The sequence below is a fragment of the Anticarsia gemmatalis genome, chromosome 14 (genome assembly GCF_050436995.1).
Source record: "Anticarsia gemmatalis isolate Benzon Research Colony breed Stoneville strain chromosome 14, ilAntGemm2 primary, whole genome shotgun sequence".
NCBI classification, from domain to species: domain Eukaryota; kingdom Metazoa; phylum Arthropoda; class Insecta; order Lepidoptera; family Erebidae; genus Anticarsia; species Anticarsia gemmatalis.
Window position 1 is genome coordinate 3603486 of NC_134758.1, and position 23435 is coordinate 3626920.

A 23435-nucleotide genomic window follows, 5' to 3' on the forward strand; every position below is an offset into this window, starting at 1 on the left:
TGTCCATTTAAATTCACAAACTGGACAATTTTGTAGAAATAAATACTTAAACGCACTGTGGAACTTATTTATAACTTCTAAGCAGTATCATTGATTGCTTTAGTGCAATGCCATTTCGTTAGTTTTATTTTCGTTTTCTACTCTTGGCTGAGAATGGGAATATATTTCACTGAGTAATAAGAAAATATACGATTTCGTGAAATATGATGTGAACATCGTGAGTACCAGATATGATCGTATCTACTTACATTTAACTTACTGGCCATTCTTCATACAAAGTCATGTGTTTCACACACGGCACAGAAATAAATCTCACGGTTCTGATTATACACAAACAATAATGATTACATGGATTGTCCGAATCATTAAAGTTGCTTAGTCAAGAGCCATCGAAAGCTCATCTGGTTCCTTGTCTCGTATATGATACGGTATCAAATTAAGCGTTAAATGACATCACGAGGGTCTGCTATGAATTCACAATTGAATGCGTTCGTTAATAAAGGTTTTTTTCTTTATATTTGAATGTTGCAACGTTGTCATGCTGCGGTTGGTATCTTTGGAGCCGTCGCCGCGTCTTGTGAGAGAGGAAAGTGCTCCATTGTCAGTTGTTTCCGATTTTAGTTTATCATCGTCGCGTGTTGGGATTTTATAATCGACGGTGAAACTTTAACTCTCGGTCATATTGTATATTTGTCTTGTGCCTTGTACTTAGCACCGTCTAGACTTAAATTAGCTTTTTAGTAATCAAAAGTTCATCTCTACTTAATTAGGTCGTATTGCTGAACAAACATTTTGACATTTAAAGATTTGCACTCTACGTGTCAGTCAATCTTTACTAATGCTGATATCTGTTTTAAATTAGGCCAGTCTCGAGATTTAATTAGTAAATGCAAGTCATCTTACAAATATAACGTAATCCGTCAGCTACGGCATTTTGGCAGGTCTCTTCAAATGGAATAAATGATTCCGAATCCGAGTGTATGTATGAAACAGGGTGATGTAACGTTTATGGGCAGTGTAATCTCAGTGTTTTATGTCTGTTCGGACGCCACTGACGAATGATTAATGACTTGAGCAACGGCGATAGTGAGACGAGCGGCGCAGCGGACGCGCCGACCGACAATATTGTCTCATTTATTGCTAATGATCTATTCAATATATCTATACTGTCCAACATTACTTTTTCCATAAACACTTACATAATTTTACTTTCTAATAAAAACGTTTAGTACATTTGTAATTAACATAAACTAATCAGCCGTAACGTAATGCTCATAGTTCGGAGCTTTAATAAGCAAAAAACTTTTTAGGACGTAAGTACCGGCACCAATTCTTTCTAAAATACAGCACATTACTTGGATGGCCTCATATTTTCCATAAACACACGTTGCGTATCAAGCGCAACGTGTAATTTTACAAAAACGTTGTTATAATGCCCCACGAAATTGCTGTGATTTGTTTCTGAACTTTCTGAGCCATCGATACCGTACCGCGGCGCGATTGCTCGCAATTACACAATAATCCGTGTTGATTCTACAAAATATCATTGTTCCTGCAATGTAGAACATCGTGCAAACCTGCTCTCATATCACGACTTTCACTCATAATTACTTCAGAAATAATAGTTGTGGCATAAACGCGCGATATGGAATAATTGCGCTCATCCATTTTCCTTAAAGCGAATACCCAAGGCCGATATATCGTCGCGATCAAGCGTTAATACCCGTGCACGCATACCTAAATGCTCTTAACAATAATACTCTTAGCATCCAATGTAATACATACATACTTATTAGAATTTTATAGTTTAAAGGTAAATCATGTTCTGAGTTATAGAAATGTGCGAATAATTCAGAAGAATAAAAAGCCCACTCTAATATTTCTGTAGACATAAGAATTCTCATTAAAAAATTGGTTTAGCTTCGTCGCGGTCTTTTCGTCACTGAGTATTTTTTATCTCGCTTCTCGGAACTGAGATAACGCGTTTGGACCGTTCAGTCTGTGACGTGTTTTTGTATTAAACCCATAGACATCTGAATTTGTATATTTCACTATATAATTTATGTGTAACAGAAAGTTGATAAGCTCTGGTTTTGTGTGGCGCTACGTTTGGTGATTAACGATGTTGTTCAACGAGTTTGTTTTTATATTGCTTTTTATCTTTTTAGGTGATAAGATGACTTTATTTTCTAGTTTTACAAGTTGAGTATCGTTTCTTGTTTCATAGTTTCGTTGTGTTATTATAGGTGTACTGGTTTCTTTACTAGCTTCATCAATAACATGGTCTGTATGAAGCTGCACTATTTCTCTAAGCTCGGAACGGAATTAATTTCATGTTAGCCGTGGTGGTTGCGCTCCGTAATTATCGCAGCATCGATTCTGTGGGCTTGTAATGAAGATATCGCCCCGTCTTCTTTATTATGAAAATGAAGTATGCAATTTGTTTTGCTAACACCAAGAGATTAGTAGTTCCATTAAAATATGCACAGAAAATTATTGCTGCTCAAGTATTATGTGCAGTTTTGATTATGTGCAGTTTCTGTTATAACACTTTTTGTAACTTCTTTGTATAATTTTAGACAAATTACTTCCTTTCAAGTGTCAGTTACATTAATAAGATAATACGTGTCTAAATTTAGCATCTAACTTCGATAAACATGATTCATCTAACTATCATTGTTGCTATGAACTTTTCATTTCTCACGATGTAGATTTTCTATTACGCCAGACAAATTGTTTTAAATTACCTTTCATGACTAAAATACCTAATTTTAATAATACACAAAATAACGCCTTATTCTTAAGGGGTAAGGAATATACCGAAAATTATGGGGGACGTCTTTGTCCAACAGTGAGCAGTCGGACGATACAGACTTAAAATCATTAAGTTACTAGACAATATGAATGTCATATTCAAAATGACAAAACCAAATTGCTAGGTGTTTAAATAAAAAAGTGGTCTGCGTCTAGCCAGCACGTGCATTGCTAAGAATCGCAGTAGGCCGTTCACCAGCACATTGGACGTGCATAAATAATCGAACATTATCACTTTTTATACCGGCGACACACTATTTAAGCGTTTGTTGATCTCTCCTTCTTTACTACTTTATTACACAATCATTTTCAATATTAAGTCGTTTCTGTTGTTGGTATTTGAGTTAGATGTTACTTTCTGCTTTGGGATCTAGTTTTTTTTATTTGTTTATCTTAGTTTCTATTATACTTAGTTACTTGAAGGTTCTAAAATTACACATTATTAATGATGGATCTACCAATTGCTAAAAAAAGGAAAAGTTTTCCGCGTGTGGGACTTGAATATAAATATGAGTCCACCATTTTTTCTAAGTTTTCGTTCTACATTAAATAAAAAGTTATACCCGGTTTACTTTATTTCAGTCCAACGATCCAGTCAAGTGCTGGACTGGATTCGTTTCATCTAGCGTCCTAATTATTCTTTAATCTTAAGTGTGAGAAAAAGTCTTCTTTACATAGTCTAACAATATTAATTCTTGTGTTTCAGAAACCACAACCGCGACGTGCATGACCGCCAACGAGACAAGCTTGATATAAATGTAAGCACTTTAATTATTATGTCTGCAATTAAATTTAATTCAACACAACGTGTATCGCATGTCAGATACTGTAAAATTTATATTAAAATTACACACCAAAAGGTATAATTTAAAATTTGTTGCGAGATTCGCAATCTCTAGCTGTTCTATATACATTTTATGATTTAACACAATATACTCGTATTTCGAAGGTTTTGTCCGTACTAGACTTACTCCCGGTTTCTGAGGTACATTTAGCGGTAGTTCATCTATTCAATAGCGTTTAAACTCATACAAAAAAAACGTTATTGAATAGATAAACTACCGTTAAAAGTACTCAGAAACCGGGGGTTAATGATGTGGGACTACCGTTCATAAATACGTTGGTTTATAGGCAGTAAACTCGGATATCTAGCATTTATTAGCCTCTTTACGATTGTCTATATGGTTAAATATATCAATGATAATAAACAAGTAGTTATCCCCTTTTCAACCAATTCTAGTTCTGGTTGTGTAAAAGGGTAATGAAATAGTGAAAGATCCATGAGATATACATTTTATAGTATTAAGTTTCATTTTATAAAGAGTACAATTAATAAATTGACAGTTCTTTGTACGTTTTATCTTCTATACAATTTACGTAGTTAGTGTTTTATACTTAACAGACGCTTTCTTCAACCTAAATACTCCAGTCGTACATTTGAAAATGTTAACGAGAGCTAAATACATCCTTTACACAGTTCCTTATTGTTTATAACGGGGTAGTCAAGTTGCATCTTAACCACTGATGATATCAACACTGTCGCAATTTAACGACTAAATGCTACATACCATGGCAAATGTTACGTAATACCGCCTCATTATGAAGCTAATAAACACTACTAGTTACTTACCACAGAAAATATCGCAATAAATAATGAGACGTTTGTAATAGTAATATCTAAAACCGCATTCTGATCTCGATCTCGTCTGATACCTTTATCTAGATCGGTTTGTCACGTTCTCCTTATAGGGATCCACTGCTGTGTTAGACAGAGAGCGATGTTTATTTTCCTGGTTCATTTTGACTTGTAATTATTGCAGGCTAATGAGCGGCTAGACTTCTTGGAAGGGCAATTTACTAAGGATTAAAGCGGGTTGTGAAATGAGTTTTACAAAACATCTCGTAAACACACGTCGCATGCTCGACGCGCGACTTAAACTTTTTTCGAATGTTTTTTGTATCGTACTTTACGGATGACTACAGTTATCTTTTTTATGAGCGCTTTGTGGTTATGACTGTTCATATTTTTTGTTATCTCATAATATTATGCATGTATCTGTAACAGTGTGGGATTTACGCAAACCCAAATTGACATTTCATGCATCTATTCAGATTATATTTATATCCAGTTCAGCAACGAGCGAATTTCCATCAAGATAAAGAATATTAATTGTAATGAGATAGTGAGTTGCAGATAGGGAATCTAAAGTTGTGCTTTCAAGCCTCTCTGTTTAACATCACATTTTATCATTAGCATCTAGCGTTGATGTAGTGTTTCAGCGTTGATTCTCTACGGGCAGTGGTAACGCCTTCGTCGTTTCGCCTCGGTACGAGGGCGCGTGTGTGCCGCGTCTGCAATTATCCACGCGTTTAGATGCATCGCTTGCATTCGTATTCGTACCCTCTACAGCCTACTCTTTTTTGTTTATTTAATCCAAGCTTTCATTTAATCCTATCTCCGAGTGTTTTGACTTTAAAGAAATTACGCATAGTCATTTCAATACACTTTTACGTACGACGTTTACGTCTGAACAAAATATTATCAATTCGGTCATCATGGTAACTGAAGTCTTTAAATTCAATTTAACCAAAACCTTTAGATTTTTATTAATGACTAGCTGACCCGCGCAACTTCGCTTGCGTCACTTAAGATAATCATAATTTTCCCCGTTTTTGTAACATTTTTCACTGTTACTCTGCTCCTATTGGTCGTAGCGTGATGATATATAGCCTTCCTCGATAAATGGGCTATCCAACACTGAAAGAATTTTTCAAATCGGACCAGTAGATCCCGAGATTAGCGCGTTCAAACAAACAAACAAACTCTTCAGCTTTATAATATTAGTATAGATTAGTATAGATACTTACTACTTGTAGGGTCAGTGTATTTAGTGAAGAATGTATGATTCGCGCGAGTAGGCCTCAGTATACACGGACTCGTGATTTATTTTATAATTTTGGAACTATCGCAAGCATTCGACTCAATACATCATAAGGTTATTGCGGAATTTGAAGTAAACAGGTTACTGGCATCGTTTCGTGTTAGAGTTTCGTTTCAATGTCGATGTCACTACAATTATGATATATTATGATGGATGTTTAGTCATAATTGTATAAACGTTATGTAATTATTTGAAATAACACTTTTTGCTGCATCTCCTTGTTATTTTCGTATCATGAATCTCGTTCTCTTATACATGTTATTTTCTTATAAATAGCATACTTGGATAGTTAGACCATCGGATTTTTTATTGATAGTCTATGATTTATGAAAATGGTGGCGTCTTAAAGATTCAGATTAAGTGTATTATTAATTTAATATGACATGATTTATCGTTGTCGAAATTAAAATTGTTTTCTTTATTAACATATCCTTTAGTTAATAGCTTTAATATAGCGTTCGTAGCGTGCTTTATTAGTTTTGGAACGGAATCAATACAAGCGAATATTTATGGAATGTATAAATCTTATTTTCCGTACATTTCGAGTTCTTTACTACGCTCGTGCTTGGATAATCTAAGTCGGTCAGCAAGGTATGTGCTGTTGGGAATTTCTCCGATGAAAATTATATTTTATTTACTTAGTATTCTTGATATTTGATTTGTGGAAATGGCAATGAGGTCACATTTATACCTGATAAATAGAGTTGAATGCCGTGAGTAGACTTTATTTCACGATTTGCTTTCGCCTTAATACTTTAACCATGTTTACCTATTAGAAAGGTGCATTGAAATTAACAAATCAGTTATGATTTTTCACGCATTTATACACAGTGATATTAATAAATCGACGTGTTCTATCGAAGCATGCAAATTTTATAAACATCTTAATAAAAAACCTTCACTATTCCTGGAATATTGTAGGTTCTAGCTAGAACTTTAAATACCAGGAATTACGTGTAGTGAATCAATTTGTTTTCGTAGCGAGCATGTACCGCGATATCTAAGTAGCTAGTGTAAGTTGGGAGAAACGGACGGTTTCCCACGCGCGCGTCTCGGGACATGTAGATCGGTTGGCGACGATCAACAACACCGGTGGGTAGAAACCTTTATCTTAAAGGATTTCCGTTTGGCTACTACAATTTGCTTAGACAATTATTGCTACTGTATTTTGTCGAAAATAGAACTAAAGAAGAGATTTTTAATATCTGCGTTTTGAGTAGATTAGTGATTAAGAAGTCAGTTTTTGTTAATTTAGTATTTACATTTATTTAAAAGAATAATAGTCTAGTGTTAACAATTGTTCTTGATAACTAATCAACATTGAACTGTTTTAGATTTCTTTTATCTCTTAAATTTTTCTTGTACTTATTTTGACTCGAAATAATAGAGAAAATCTTTAATTACTCATTTATTTTCCTAATATTAAATCTGAAAAAAAAACTAACGAAAATTTCACCTTTCTACTTTAGAACACCCACATTTCAATTTGCAAATCAGCAACAAGTGCGCGAACTCCGTTCATAATACGAATCAGTTATCTAATTAGTTTCTAGGAACCTTCATCTGCACTTTCCGCTTCATCATCACGACCCTTGTTGCAATCATCATAAATAACTATGTGGGATCCGTTTGTGATTCGTGCCAGCCAGATATACATGTCCAACATGAAATTCTATTTATGCGAATCACATTAAGCTTTCACCGTTTCTAACATGTTCCGTGTTCTGCTGAATGAAAATTGAATTTAAATACACTTTGTTCGTAGACTGTTTTAACCCTGAGAATACGTCAGTTTATGTCTTGTGTGCAGGATCTTTTGTTTTTCATGTTTTGTTAGCTGTGGAGATTAGTATTGTTAAGATGTAGGTGCTATTGTAGTGTTTAGGTTCAGATTCAAGTTGGGGAGTGACATGTTTTCTTCGGGGAAAAATAGTTGGTCATTGACGTTTGATTGGGCTCTGCATTAGGTGTTGTGCCAAAGATTTTTTTCTTTCCTATTATTTTTTTGGATATATTAATATCATTAAATATCAATTAAGATCTTAAAAAACACTCTTGCAATTGTAATTCAACTGGTCGGACCTTGCTGCCGATACTACAAGGGTGATTTGGAAGAGAAATGCACAGCAGTGGGACTCTCAAACAGGCTTAGAAAGAAATGTTTGGTGAATTTATGTGAACACGCGACGCTGTTGCGAGCGCTAAATTATTTGTTTTAAATTAAATATTTCACGCCATTAAACTCGATCATTAGCAACAGTAAACTGATTTTATTACTAACTTTTAATGTGAAAAACGCCAAGTTATGTTTAATTATGACACGATTATTTTAATATATTTGCTTACAATAATAAAACGGTGGTATATATTTTTAATTTGCCATATAATCGTAAAATATAATGATATTGCTATTAGTGCGATTTGTAATTTATATTATCGTTACAAACACATTATGAATTCATCGTTTGTTATAACTATTTGACTTTTATTACGATTGTAAACTATACTGCGATGTATAAATGTGGAAATAAAACTTTATTTTGCATATTTTTCTCTCTGCTAGTGATGAGGTATTGCCGTTTTTGGTGTTATATGACTTTTGGAAAATTAAATTTTAATTAGCTATTTGTGTTTTTTAGAGATACGGATGGGAGATAAAATTAAGATGGAATTAGATTACCTTTTAAATTTTACGATTTTAAATTGAAATTTAAAAACATAAAACATAATTTCTTAATATTGAACGGAAACGTTTCGGATTAAATATTGAAAACAGCGTTCTTTCATAAAGTTTCGAAGTTTTAAAATATTTTGCTGCTATGTGTGTTTTTAATTTAGCAAGGTCGTTTGTAAGATGTATCTAGCGTAAAGTTCTTAAAGGTTTGTTAAGCAAAGGTACAGCTGTGTTCATTAAATTATAAAATAAATTTAAATTGACCCCTTGTCTATTCATAATATATTAGCCTCCTAGTTAACTCGCATTACGGCACAGTAAACAAATCAACATCATCACGCGTCTCTTTTAAATAATTGTATAACTTCTTCATTTAGCGATCCGTAACTCAGAAGAAAATCTGAATATTTTTACTGAAGTGAAATAAAAGGACATTTTGTTCAACCCTTAGTGATTCCACTGCTATGTTAGTCTCCTCTCAAAATGAGAGAAAAATAGTTGCAATGACTATATCACATCAAACAAAACTTAAGAGCAGTGTCAAATGAAATAATTTACGTTAAATATAAACAAATTAATAGTAGTTTTAGTCAAAGTTATAAAAAAAGGTAGAAGATAAAATTATTTAATTTTTCACTATACTTTCAGTAGCGGTAGCTATGTGTACTTACTACCTTTTTGAACAATATCAATTTGGCAACAATATCAAAAAGCTTTTTTGTTTTTAATGTGTCTCCTAACTATTTGGATTCTCTTCTAATTTTATAAACTGAGTCATGTATATTTTTAAGTTCTTTGTGTCCTTTGTTGATTGAGGAGTAACAGTAAGTTTGTTGTAAACGCAATGTCTTGTGTCTCGACATTATTGTACATATTGTACAAGTTCACGACATTACAAGCCCCTGCGGATATGAATCTGCAAGCGAACTGCCCTTTGTGTTCACATCACATTTAATGTATGAAATATTAGCTAAAGCTCGTTCATTGTAGTGTTATTTATAAGGTCTTAAAGGATTGACTCAAAATCGTTCGTATATACATAATTGCAGTTGAATATGTCTTACAGTATCTTTTGGTTGAGAAGGAACGTAATCAGTCAGATAATTTATAGTGATGATTATTTTTGAGTTTCTATAGTACGGTATGGTTTAGTGATTAAAGATTAATTTGCAGTCCCTATATACATACAAGTCTATCTGAGGAATATCAATTACCTAACGTTAGTATTAGATTGACAGCGCTTTGCTAAACCTCTTGACTTGGCTGATTAATGATTGGTACTGCCTTCAAGTTTCACAGCCAGTAGCCAGCGGGCGCCACCAATTTCACCAACAAAACTCGACGCAATTCATCAAATATTTAATCGTTTGTAAAACCATAACCGTTTACGTAGACATTTGTATCTGTCATTTTATAATAAGACCTATACCGTAACTTCAATAAAAAAGCATTTAACGGATTCACCGAACTCGATCACCATTCCGTGGCGAAACGATATAATCAATGGAATTTCGGAAGCCGGCTCCAATCGAACTGAGATATTAGTTTTTATCGATGATCATGGGCAGAAGCGTGAAAGAATTTATGTAAATGATCAATCATTCGATAGTAATGTGGACTTTTAAATATTTTCTTTTACAACTAGACGATAATTTGTTAATGAAGTTCTCGGACAACATTGTAGATCAGATATTCTGATGGACTATAAAAGTGATCATAAAATGATGACATGACCAACTGATTAAAGAGTATCGAGATAAAAGTTGATCTACAGGGTGCTTAAATAGCGGTATTGAATAAATTACCTTTTTAGTGACCTATTAAAAAGTCGTGAAAAATTACTGAATGGTAAACGGGTAATCTTAGGAACGATCGGTTTGAAAGACGTCGTTTAGTATATTGATGGGCATATTGCAATGTCAGAATATTTTCTAAGTACAGAATGATTAGGTGCACGAACACTTCGAGAAAGTCGATAAGATTGTGCCTTACCTTTGATAAACGTTAGATATGACGCAGTGATCCTTCAGAAATGTACTAAGAAAATGACGAATACAATTACTTTATCAAAATCATTGCAGACTATTCAGCGCCATGAGTAATATGACAATAAATCATCACTATCAGTTGTAAAAGTGCTCTTGTCGAAGCAGTCGTAAAACCATATAGTATGTTTTTAATAATTTCTATTAGTCCGCGACTTGGTAGACCCTTAGCATGCACGATTTACCTAGATAATAATTTAAATTCAGCGTATTTCCTAAATTAAGTAGCTGTATTAAACAGGCCACCGTCAGCTTCGTAAGCTTATAGGCTACTGATGTTCTAAATTCTGTATTTTGTATTTTCCGCCAGCCTCGATACGTGCATACAAGGCTCTCTCATTAAATTGATGGACTGTATCTGTTAAAACGTACATTGTACAGTAAACCGGTTAGTATGTCTGCAATTATTTGTAGTACTTATAGATAATTATATTAGTAAACACAGTTTTGGCACTGTCGCCGGCGCATAGTTTGGCGTTACGTGGTCGCCCGCGCCGATCCCGCCCGCGCACTCGCGACTCATTAGACCGCTGATTTACGTCAATTTTACACCCAATTGCCACCATTACTATGTGTCATATATATTCTTCTACCAGACTACTGAGTCCTATTACTAATGCACATTACCGTTTAGAACAAATGATAATACGTATGATTCTATTTCTTGAAAATACCACTATCAGTAAACGTACGATGTTCAAGATTATCTCGGAAATAGGCGCTACCGTGACTAAGTGCGTGTAATTCTATCACGTACACGCCTATAAATATTTATCACTTCGAGTGTTTATTTACTGCAAATAAACAATTTTCTAAACTAATTTGCATACTTCATCCACATCGTAACTTAGATCTGATCCTTTCACTATAAATCTTGAATTTCAACCGATTATCGGCTCTAAGGTGTTCCGGATAGGTGTTATCGAAGTGTGAAAATGGTTTGAAAAATATTAATTATAGGATAGGTAGGGTTCGCGTGTGCCGATGTCAACCGATAGTGGAGACTTCCTGTACCAATGAGTCATTGGTTGCAATCACGCGAATCTGAAGATACGATGGCCAAGCCCTGATAACGAGTATGCGGATATGTTTCAAACTCGGATTGTTTGATTTCTAATCCTGTATTATTACGTAAACTGAGATAATCTAGAGAAACCGTTGCTTTAGGGAGAAAGGGAACAACCTTTACGTAATTAGACAACGGGAGTTTGGTAAGCGATAATTGATATAGAAACGGAATAAAATGTTTGAAGTATAGAAGTGAAAATGTAGTGCCAAGTCGCTTATGAATCTAAACAGGAACATAAATGCAGAGTTAATGATTGACAACTTTATTTTGCGTCTGCCAAAATTCTAGAAAAACGTATTTTAGTAACAGGACGATCTTAATTACCATAGAAATCGGCTTATTTACCGCCATTAGCGACAAACGTAACAACCCAACGTAATAGTTACTAAGTGACAAATCAACAATTATGTAGTTAATATTCTAATCTAACAATTACTCGAATCATTTGACAATTGAAATACAACGCAATGGAAATTAGTCACATAACGAATAACAGTAATCGTTTAAATAATTGTGTAATACGATGTCGCCAATACGCATCTGTTGTAGTTGTAATAAAATAGAATGTCTTTGAAGATTATGATCAATTGGGACTGTGATTTCACAATGTCCCGTGCCTGCATTGTGCGTTTTGCAATCGACGATCACGCCAATATACGATACGAATGGTATTTTAGATATTATTCGTATAAACAATCAAAACATTTGTAGGAATGGTTTTCATTGCAATTATTAGATTATGAATAATTGTATAATTAAGACTCACTGCTCACTGAACATAGCGTCAGCTTAATAGATAGGTCAAAATTTGGACATGAATGTGTTTGAATAGCTCGGTTCATATGTTATTCAGAGCTGGAAAAGTGTTAGGCCGAAGAGCAGCGAACCTCCGACTGACTTACCCCTGGTTTCTGAGGTACATTTAGCGGTAATTTATCTATTCTTCTCTTTTTTTTGTATGAGTTTTGACGCTATTGAATAGATAAACTACCGCTAAATGAGCTCAGAAACCGGGATTTAGTCGTGCGAATCCAGCGACGGTATGTAAAAAGATTTATAATAATTTAGGCGACGAACTAGAAGTGCACGAAAATCCTGTTAGGTGGCATTTCAAACTTATGCCTGTCTAACTTCATACGTAATGTTGTCTAGACGTCAATCAAATTAACTTGCACATAAATAAATTTACTCACAACAGAATATCGGATAAAAGCGGCGTTATAAAATGTGAGTGATGTGACTATGCATCTTACTGATAAATTATTTTACATATCAATGTCCCTAGAAATTCTCAAGCCCACTTCTTTATCTTCGTATTTTTACGACTGAATCATAAAATGATTCATCATCATTAGCTATTGTCTATCCGATACGTTATTCAACCGCGTCTCAACCAATCTCGGAAACCGCTATTCATATTTCGCACAACGCGAGAATTTTAAAACATCATGCAACTGTCCACGGAAATGACGTCACACTATTACGGGGACGCATTGTTATTTTAGTCGGTGATAGTATCAGTGTTAAAAGCGACACGGCACTCGCTATTGTCATTTTAATTGTTGCCAACATGTCAATAAACACTCAATGGGGCCATAAAAGCTTAACAGGTGTTGCAAACCAAGTTTCAACATGAAAACAAACTAGTAAACAACGACGACACTCATCAGACGCAGTTAACTTTCTTCGAGTTTCCACAATTAGCGCAATTTGCGTTAATGCGCCCGCGCCGCCGACGTCAGATAAACTCTTGCGCAGATCCGATCAGACTATACAGCGTGCGACCGCTATAACTGGATAGAAATTAAGATAACATTTTATGATACCGTACACATTTACTTGTCTAATTCAAAACATTAAACAACTATAAACGGTACTAACACCATACTGGAAACCGAAGCTTAAAAAATATCGTTTCGCGTTGAATTAATTAGCGCTCGTCTTGGCGATATTTTACACTAATAGGCAACTTTATCTAAACTATCTGCCAGTATTTTCAATGTAATTTCTTCTGTTGAGTTATTTACAAGATCAAATTGATTATCTTGTATGCAAATCATGTGTTCATTTCCATGTAACTATTAATAACAAACGAGTGATAGCGTGCTTTTGACAGATGATGTAATTTTGTTAAAACATTACTCATCCATGTCCAATTATCAGTGGGTATTGCAATTATAATTATGAAACAATTTGACTTTTACTATGACCAAGTTGGAAAATAGGTTATTGTTTTTGTACGAACGTAAATAACGTAATTGTTGCGTAGGTTTTATAAACAAACTATAAAGTCGAAATGTTTAATTTCCCAAAACGTCTTTGTGGTAGAAAATAATTTGAAACGACAATATAATAAAAATTTTAGAATGTAGATAAAAGTTAATTTATGAACCTAATCGTTGTGTTCAGAGGTGATTAAATCAGATTATACCAGCTTGTCAAATAATTTTAACAATCGTAAACACCGTATGATTATGCAAACTATGCGAAGACTAAGTATAAAATTATGTTTATCCAGATGAAGAATATAATTAGAATTACCATAATGTTGTATTTTGGTATCATTATTTTTAACAACTCCCTATAGGCGTTAAAGTGGCGCCCGCGGCGGTCGCGAACCGGTTTGCATTCGAAACTAAAATCTAATCCTCTATATGAGTCTAATTATAACTTTTAGTACTTAACACAGTAAATACACCTTTAGCGAAATAGCTTAGAAATTTTACTTTGCATGTGAATTGTAATAGATATCTTATTATTATACAGTGTTGTATAGAACGGCCCATTTAAGCTAGTTTCTATGGATGCATATACCAACAACTTGCTCTCCAAATGGTGAAAAATAAATACAAGAGACGTACTCCAAAGTTCCGGGGGGTAGTGGAATGGTACTAACTTTTTCGCTTACTTATTCCACCAATGAATAAAGTAAACAATAAAAATTGGTCATTAATTTGGAATTCGTTCGAGAAGACCCTTGGTCAGCAATGGGACAGTAAATGGGTTAAAAAAATAGGCCTAATATTAGCAATAATTATGTCATAGTCACAGTTTTTAATTTTTTTGTGAGATAAATGAAGAGGATTTAGCTACCTATCCAAGAATAGTGATATAGAACTTGTCTAATGAAGCGTATAATAATATGTAAAGAAAACTTACTTAATCAATTTTTCCCTTCTATCGTCCATAGGAAATATTATCAAATAACAATTTGCAGATAGTAACGTTAAACTTGTGGGGCAGTAACTTTCTTTACTTTTACTATCAAGATGTAGGCGCATTGATGTCTCACACGATTACATAAATATTATTGTTTTCACACTGTTAATATGAAAGTTTATTATGTTTTGTTACTTAATAATGTCTTTGGCAAAAGTGATTTAGTCGAAAACGTATATCAAAGAATTTCATTGCACTTTTTCTTAGAATATTTGTGGAATTTACTCACGCATTGGAATTATTTATGTTTTAGCAAATGTTTATGTTTGTTTGTGCACCTGCTTCGTATAAAATGTGATCATTCGTTACACGTCCAATAAAATTTTGTAATAGTTGTACATTGACGTCATTGACTTGTCCGATGGCGCCGATAGTTTATATCTAATGATTGACGTTTGAACATTGCAACAAAGTATAAACTGAAAACGTTTTAAAACATTTTTAAGTAAAAATAGGCTTCATACAAATGAACAAAGACGGTTTTGTTCGTTATCGACTATCGCCGTTTAATAACTCGATCATTGATTACTTCAAGTCCATTGGAATTGCAAACGACTAAGGAACGTCCAATTTATTTACCCATCCACATTATGAATGCTTCGAGCTACGTATCTAATTAAAATTTATGCGCGTACATTAAGTTCTTCACTTATCTACAGTTCCCTCGCCTTGTTTATGTTGCCAGTGTAGGTATTTTAGAATCCCGCCGCATTGACATGAGCACTAATGTTAGTTTCATTTATTCCTCGCAACTCGCACAGTAGAACCGGAGCCGTGTTAATGCTGTACTTTCAAACCCTGCCCTGAACGCGGCTAAATCTTTTATCGCTACCAAATCGCCTGTCGTAAATCCCAACTCTCGGCCCATTGTTGCCGTACACGGTACTTATATGGGAGCGACCAAAATAAATCACGAACAAAACCATATCGGCGCGATCGTAGACTATCTCGGTCGGATCGACCGCGGGGGACTACATCGAGATACGGAGATATTACGCTATTGAATTAGCATTACCGCTGTTCTCGATATTGTTGTGTGCTGGTGGAAGCATGCCTCATATTTCAGTGTCGCATTATTTTAATTTTTGTCGTGCGTTGCGTCGTCGGTCTGCGGAATCGTGCGAGATCTCCGTCGTAGATAGTACTAGACGCGTAATCCTCACATCTTTGTCCGCTGAGGAGCGTGCGGCACCTGTGGCACGTGTGACTCGCTATGACGGCATTTCCACAGCCACCGGCCGGTTTCTTGCACCGGCTACCTTCAGACGTCCACGAGAGATTGTCGGCGTGCATCCTCATTATAATCGCATCAATAAACGTCATTGTTTTTGTTACAGGTGGCTCAGCGACCTGAATGATCTTGACATCGACAGCTCCACCTATTAAACGTAAGTCAACAACATAATTAATTTTTGCGAGAAATATTCCACTGTCATTAATCGAAGCATTGTTTATTTTCTTGTGAGAGGTCATTGAATTCTTTACTCGTGTTTTATAAGCATTGATACTTAAATGACATTCGTCGGTTCCTATGCTGCCGATAACTTATCTCGCATCCGAAATTAGTTAACGATTGGCCTAAATATTTAGATAGTTTAGTAAACAGTAGGACTCATTTAACCGTGCTTAACTAGATTGATAAAATCAATAAGAGATTCATATTTAGTCAGTGCTTATTTTCCCGTCGAGTGTATCATAATAGATTGAATGATAAATCCATCGAAGCTCCTGACAAATAAAACCATTATTCAATTACGGGCACGTCGCGCGTCTGATACGATTGTCACTTGACCGGAGCGGACCCGGGGAATCAAATCAAACGTTAACCTCAATAATGGTATCGGTGATCTATCGGCGACCAATATTGGAGATATTGAATAATAATTGGTGCACACGAGGCGAGCAGGGCGGGCGTCACGATGGAGATCCTATCTGTCGAGCGTGCCGCATCCATCAGCTCGCGATGTGCTCTATCTGTGCCGGTATCGCGCCCCAACGATAACCATTGTCTTACTGGACGATTATATCGGCGAAATTTGTGCTCGCCTCCGATCGAACGTTTGTCTTTTGCCGCAAATGAGCCGGATAATGGAGGACGGAGCATAAAAGGCGCGGGTTTCTGCTAAACTTTTGCTTAGTCATTAATATGCCGTGGGAACCGGCGATCTTCGACACGGGACATCTTGTTTTCGTTGTTCATACAAGGTGTAGTCTCTCCATTGTTTAGAATGTAGGTCTATACAGTATTTGTTTTTGTTACAAAGTTAATTTTGGACATGTTCCAAATGCGAGACTGGTTCTCTATAGCGCCGACGTTTAAATCGCCGACCGACTGCAAATTAAGTTAGAATTACTTAAGATCCGTAAATCACTGACATTTTAATTAAATTCCACAGCATAGTTGAACTTTAAACTGCTCGATTCGAATCGGCTTAATTGCTTTAAATGCAATATTTCAAATGCGGCTATTCGGCGCACAATCGTTGGCTCATGCGCCGTTGACAGGTTACAAGGTGCATGCGTTTAAGCGCAGTGCTCCCGTTCGCGACCGCGACCACTTAATAGCATTAGTGTCATTGTCTTATAGTCATTAATAAGTCCCCGGACAGTTCTATTGGCCGGCGCGCCATAACGGGCCTTACGTACTGGCCTGTGTCACGAATTTGTATCCTAATGGCCTGAGGGGAAGTTACGAGCGAGGCCTCCAATGTTCCCGGATATCGGGAATACGCGCACACACCTACGGTCAATGGTGTATGGTTTCAATACACTTTATTATCGCTACCATTATAATTTCTCGTTCGTTGTAATAGAAATTTGTTAGTCGTGAGCTTGCGCGGTGTCGTAATTAATTCTGTTAGACTACTATTGTTATTTCGAATATATTTGCATAAAATGTAATTAAGTATTGTCGTTTATGAAATAATTAGTTTAAGTGACTTGAAGAGTTTTATAAACATTGACTTTATTTAATTAACAAAAGAATACAACGCGGTAGTTGAATGATATCAATCTGGTCAACAGTAGACGGATTTATCCATTGTTCAATTTATGTCGCTTCATTATATTTTTTCCGGTTCCTCATCAATCTCATCAACTGCAGTCTTGATACGAACAGCTCTTGACTTAACAAGATGTATAGTAGTTATTTCAAGGCACTTGCTCACCGATGGTATTGCAGGTGATCGTCCTAAGATTAGCTCATTAAAACTTGACACAGATTTACTTTATCGCCTCGGACAATTGCTAAATCGCTGCTTCAATTCCGTCGACAGCTGTAAATCCATTTAACCGCAGCATGCGTCCACGCGTCCGGACATCAATTAAGTCCAATTACGTACGAGCGTCGCTACACAACCTCTTTGATACACCGACGACGGATTAACAACCGACTTCTGAATTAATTCGATATCGCGATAAGACCTGAAATATTTGCTCGAAACATGCTTAATTTTTTTAATGGTCAGCTGTAATTATTGAAGTCTGCGCGCTGTAGAATCTTTCTTTGCGTGTTATGCTATTTAAAGGTAGCTAATGATGCAGCTGAGCATTGACAAAAGTTATAAACAAACCCATTTTTGGTAGTGATTTTAACAAAAATTAGCACCGGATTTGTAAACAAAAAGTATCTTAACCACACAATGAAAAACGTGCATTATGACAGTAAATAGCAATGTTTTTTCAGCACGTGTTTTTTTGCTTAGAACTTCATTAAGAAAATTCTAACTACCTATTTATAGACGTGATAAGACAATTTCCAGGAAACGCAGTGTACAAGTAATTTTATTATCATTATCATTGTAAGCAACATTGCGGAGCGGCCGTTTGTTATTAACTTATTACGAGTCAAGATAAACACCGATGGTATATTTCTTAATTGCCCGTTGCATGATACGGACACTATCGGCCCACTATTTCCAACATAATAAGCATTATCATAACAATAACAAGCTAGTAAGTCGCAGCATTCGATGTGCTCATGACGGGAACACGATAACCCGACAGACGGTCTCAGTTGAAATTCGTGTGCAAGTAGCAACACTTGTGCGCCGAACGGTAACCTTAATATATTTTTTAAAAGTTTATTCTAAGTATCTTTGTGATTTCCCGTGTGTTCTGCAATGTGTTTGTGACTGTGTTATCCGTTCAAGTGATAAAATTTTTAAGTGTACTTCAAAAGTCAGCGGGAACATTGTAAGTTTTTCACATTCAATTAAGTTACCAATACGATAACTCAATACGTTGCATCTTAAGATCAATAGATTTCGAAATGTGATTGATGGCACTAGTAATTTATTTTTGAGATGTATAATTAGACTATTGTTACCATTGACCGTTCAATACTGAATTTACCGAAGTTAAATTATAAGATAGAGTGTTGTTCATGTTTGAATGGTAGGTTTTTTTACGTGTGACTGAATAGGTCGTCTTCTCGTCTCAATTTCACAGCAGGTCGTCGTATGATCATTAATCATGGCCTCGTTTGTCCAAGGACAAAGATATGGTGTTTATGCAATTGTTGAACGTTTAAACTTTTTCGAATACGAGACTTTTTTTTTTACTGTTTGCGTAAGATTTCTTTTATTTTGGAACAAAGTGAAGGAAAAGTTGGAGCGGAATAGTTTTAGTTTTGTGCTCTGTTATTTAATAGTTGGGTTTTTTGTTCGTCAATTGAAAAGTGAGGAGTTAAGTTAGTAGAGTAAATATTTTTAGACAGCTTTTAAATTTTTAAGTTTACGGTCGGTGTTTCACTTCGGATTCACTACTTCTGAATAGGATAAGTTTCGGTTAGCGTAATATGAGGAAATTTGACAGATTTTTGCATACCTGTCATTTTATCTATTACTAGCTGACCCGCGCAACTTCGCTTGCGTCACCTAAGAGAATTGGTCAAAATTTTCCCCGTTTTTGTAACATTTTTCGTTGCTACTCCGCTCCTAATGACCGTAGCGTGATGTTATATAGCCTATAGCCTTCCTCGATAACTGGCTCTCAAATGCAGGTCTCAGTTTTTTTAACTATTAAGTCGTTTAAGTTAGCTTCAGGAAACTTCAGAATGTCTAGGTTTGTCTGTCTAGATATCTTGTAAACAATGTTAATTCTCAAGTATAATTTCTTGTGCGTCTTTTTGCGTACGGAAGCCAATTCGATTACAATGATTGGATATCCATTAGATGTACCTACATTATGGAAATTGCTTTTTTTCAACGGGGAATATTATTGGCACGAGTCGAGGACTTATAAAAAGTAACTGTTAATTATATATTATCGGTATAAATACTATAAGCAGTCTTGCAGTTTTACTTACTGGAAATTTAATTTAACTTATGAGTAAGTAATAAGTAAATTACGTACAAAGTCTTTGGTGCCATTTGCGATTTAACAGAGAATCTAAAATACGTATACATAACTTTTCTTGTACCTGTAGTTTTACAGATTGATCTCCGTGTTATTTGAGATAGATATTTTGTTTTTATTTCTTGTGGCCAACCTTATGTCTTGTGCTTATGTCTAAGTTAATTTCTTCACCATATCGTTGATTTATAAACTTGATCTAAACTACAGGTTAGTGCCGCCTGTCTGAGCCTTTACTAAAAACAATAGAACAAGTAAGCTTTGTTTGTCTCACAAAGTCTACCTTTCGAACTAGCAGGAAAATAATAAGATGTTACATAGCAATAAAAACAACAGTCTTAATCTGAATAAGTATATAAATGATTTGGTATTAATATGATTACTTGCCTCTGTGGCGCGGTCAACAGTGTAGCCGACGCTGATTGTGAGGTCTCGGGTTCGAATTCCAGATCAGCTCGCCCCCTGTTACATGGGACTATCTTTGTTACTGCGAAACGTGGGTGTATTTCGTACAAACACGTATAACCGGCGTGATAGATATGTAGATATGTATTTTATTTATAATTGCTTGTCGATTCTAGTGTGTGCTATATTTAACCATCTAATTAGATACAGGTTAATAGAAATACTAACCTTTAGGCCTTCTTGATTGATACAAAATAAATCATTTCATAGATACACTTGACGGAAACTATCACTAATAATATAAATGTTTTATACGATTGTCCTATTTAATCAACACTTAGTGATAACGATTTACGATATTGTTTTGTTTTCTATATATTCTGTGTTATAGTTTGACAACTTAGTAGAAAGTATTGGCATACACGCTTCAGCTGAATTATAATGATTGCGCCAATCTGATTAGGAGCCGAAGTGGTCGCCATGGCCTATATCGGTTGGATAGATCATCGTCAATGATTGATTCTGACGTAATTTTATTTTTTTCAAAGTGACGGCCGGCGACGGCCACATGTACCTGAACTTAAGCTCCTATCGACCCTCAACACAAAAAAATGTCCTCTGAATACCGCACCCCTAAATATAACTTTTCGATTGACTTTATATCTTCAAAATAAAAAAGCTATATCAAAAAGTATACAGTCAGCTGCATAAATCATATCATTGATGTTCTAACTCCGTATTTTCTGTCTGCACCAGCCACGAACCTAGCATTACGGGGCTCTTTACTAAGTTGTAAGGCTATATAGTTCGATTCACATGTATAGATACTGAGAATAAGACGTCAGTTTAAAGATTTGCGTCATATTGTCACCATCAGGATGTAAAGAGAATAACTTGTAATAGAATGCTTCTTATCAGTGCTGTGTTAAAGAAAATCTTTATGCTAATTCGTTTGAACTAATCTTCGTAGATCATCTGATCTCTTTACTGTATTATGTGTGTATGGAGAGTTTGTTATCCAGTTACATGTCATGCATTTCCAAATGATGCAATCCTACTGATATTATAAATGCGAAAGTTTGTATGGATGGATATATTTTTTGATTGCATGTATGTATGTTCGTTTGTTTGTTACTCTTTCAGACTAAAGTCAACTAAACGGAATTGAATGAAATTCGCTATGCAGATAGTTTTTAACCTAGATTATCACATAGGAAACTTTTTATCCGTGGAATTTATTAACGTGTATGAAGTCGCGGTCAGATGCTTGTCTTTCAAAAATGTGTTTGAATTGTAATGAACTGGTGTACTTGTAAGACTTACTGCTGACTTAGCTTTCCTGACATTACCCTAATGTATACGGCATTTAAGACAAGTAAAGATTAGACTCTTTTTCTAATTTCCTAACTTAAGTTGTCAGTGTAGTGTTAATATTCTTTGATAATATATTCTTACGAAGTATTTTGCTTACTTTAAAGATACTGTTTTTAATAAGTCCTTATAAAACATGCCGTTAGTCTACTTAACAGGGTATTGTTTATTAAAATCTCAGTTATTTCTGTAAATGGAACATATGCGTCCATCTGTATAGTTATTTGTTTGGGTAAAACCCGTGTAATGTTTGTACTTCGTTATATTTCGAAGGGGCGTTGATACTAAATATTTGTACAGCGTACTGGCATGTCAATGTTTAGTCATATACTTGAGCATTAGTACACCATATAAATACATAGAATGTATCGGACACTATCAGTTTAGAATTATCGCTAAACCAGTAGTCGTCTATCTGTGCCGGCTATGTAAACATTGTTGTAATATAATAACTGTATAAGTTGTAATATAATAATATTTAATTTGTGTGTGTGATACATGTGACATATGAAAATGAAACTCTACGCTTTAGCTCTCTTGACTTTTCTATTTAGAATTAACAGGTATTTATAAGTTTTATTTAAAGTAGATTTTTCTATTATTAGTTACTTTATTTGAGAGATAATTTTACGGATTTGACAAATAATACATACATACAATGTATACAAGTATGTTATGATATCACGCTTTCTGTACCCAGAAGTTTAGGCAGAGATATATGAAATACACGCTCGTTTCGCCATTAACAACTCAGTCCCATATTATAGAGGCGAATAGATTACAATTGACAAATAATGTATAAAGAATACATGAAATGTTGTTGAAAGACAATCGATTCTCTAGTTTGGTTTATATTATCTGTGCTTGGGTACAATTTAATAGGTTTCAAGATGTTTTCATTAAGATTCGCCTTGTGTCCACATTGAGCACGTGATGAAACACTTGATTACTACTTAGTCTTGTTTATGTACATTTAATTAGATTGTTTAGCAGTTGTGTGTGAAGTTACTTGTAATTACGGACGGTTTTTCTAATCTGTATTCTTTTTACCAAACCGCTTCTTTTAGAACGCTGCAAACTTTTTCTTATTGTGAGTGATATTTTATAAGACTCTACACGTATTTATTTAAGTTTTGTGAGTGGAAATTACGAGTTATTCCGTTCGGATCCCCAATACTGATACCCTAGTATTTTAAAATTATTTTCTGAAATTACTTTGTACCTAGCTTTTTTTGTATGAGTTTTAACGCTATTAAATAGATAAACTACCGCTAAATGTACCTCAGAAACCGGGGGTGAATGGTACTTATTTATGGTAAGCATAAGTTTTCCTCTTTCAGCACCACTTTCCAGCAACAGATTTCCACACACTGATAAAGAAATAATTTAAATGCCGAATAAAATTACGCTAATAATATAATCCATTGCAAATACCTAAACAAATATGTTCCTAGAAGACATGCTTATGACTACACCTAATTAATCTTTCTGTTTAATTTTACGGGTATCAAGACATTGACTCATGTTTTGACTAATAATAA

The 23435-nt window shown here is 34.9% G+C and overlaps 1 protein-coding gene across 4 annotated transcripts in view; it reads left to right on the plus strand.

Moving 5' to 3' along the window:
• Ntan1 (N-terminal amidohydrolase 1) overlaps positions 1-23435 on the plus strand; it is an 81533-nt gene that overhangs the window by 45294 nt on the left and 12804 nt on the right. For 2 of the 4 annotated variants that reach the window (XM_076122413.1, XM_076122412.1), the window contains 2 exons: positions 3521-3572; positions 16101-16151. Coding sequence is in view for 1 of the 4 variants with exons in the window: in XM_076122411.1 (XP_075978526.1) it covers positions 22402-22457 (56 nt within the window). In the remaining 3 variants the exon portion in view is untranslated. Of the gene's footprint in view, positions 1-3520; positions 3573-16100; positions 16152-18724; positions 18958-22313; positions 22458-23435 lie in introns of those variants that run through there. The other 2 variants (XM_076122414.1, XM_076122411.1) reach the window with 2 other exon arrangements.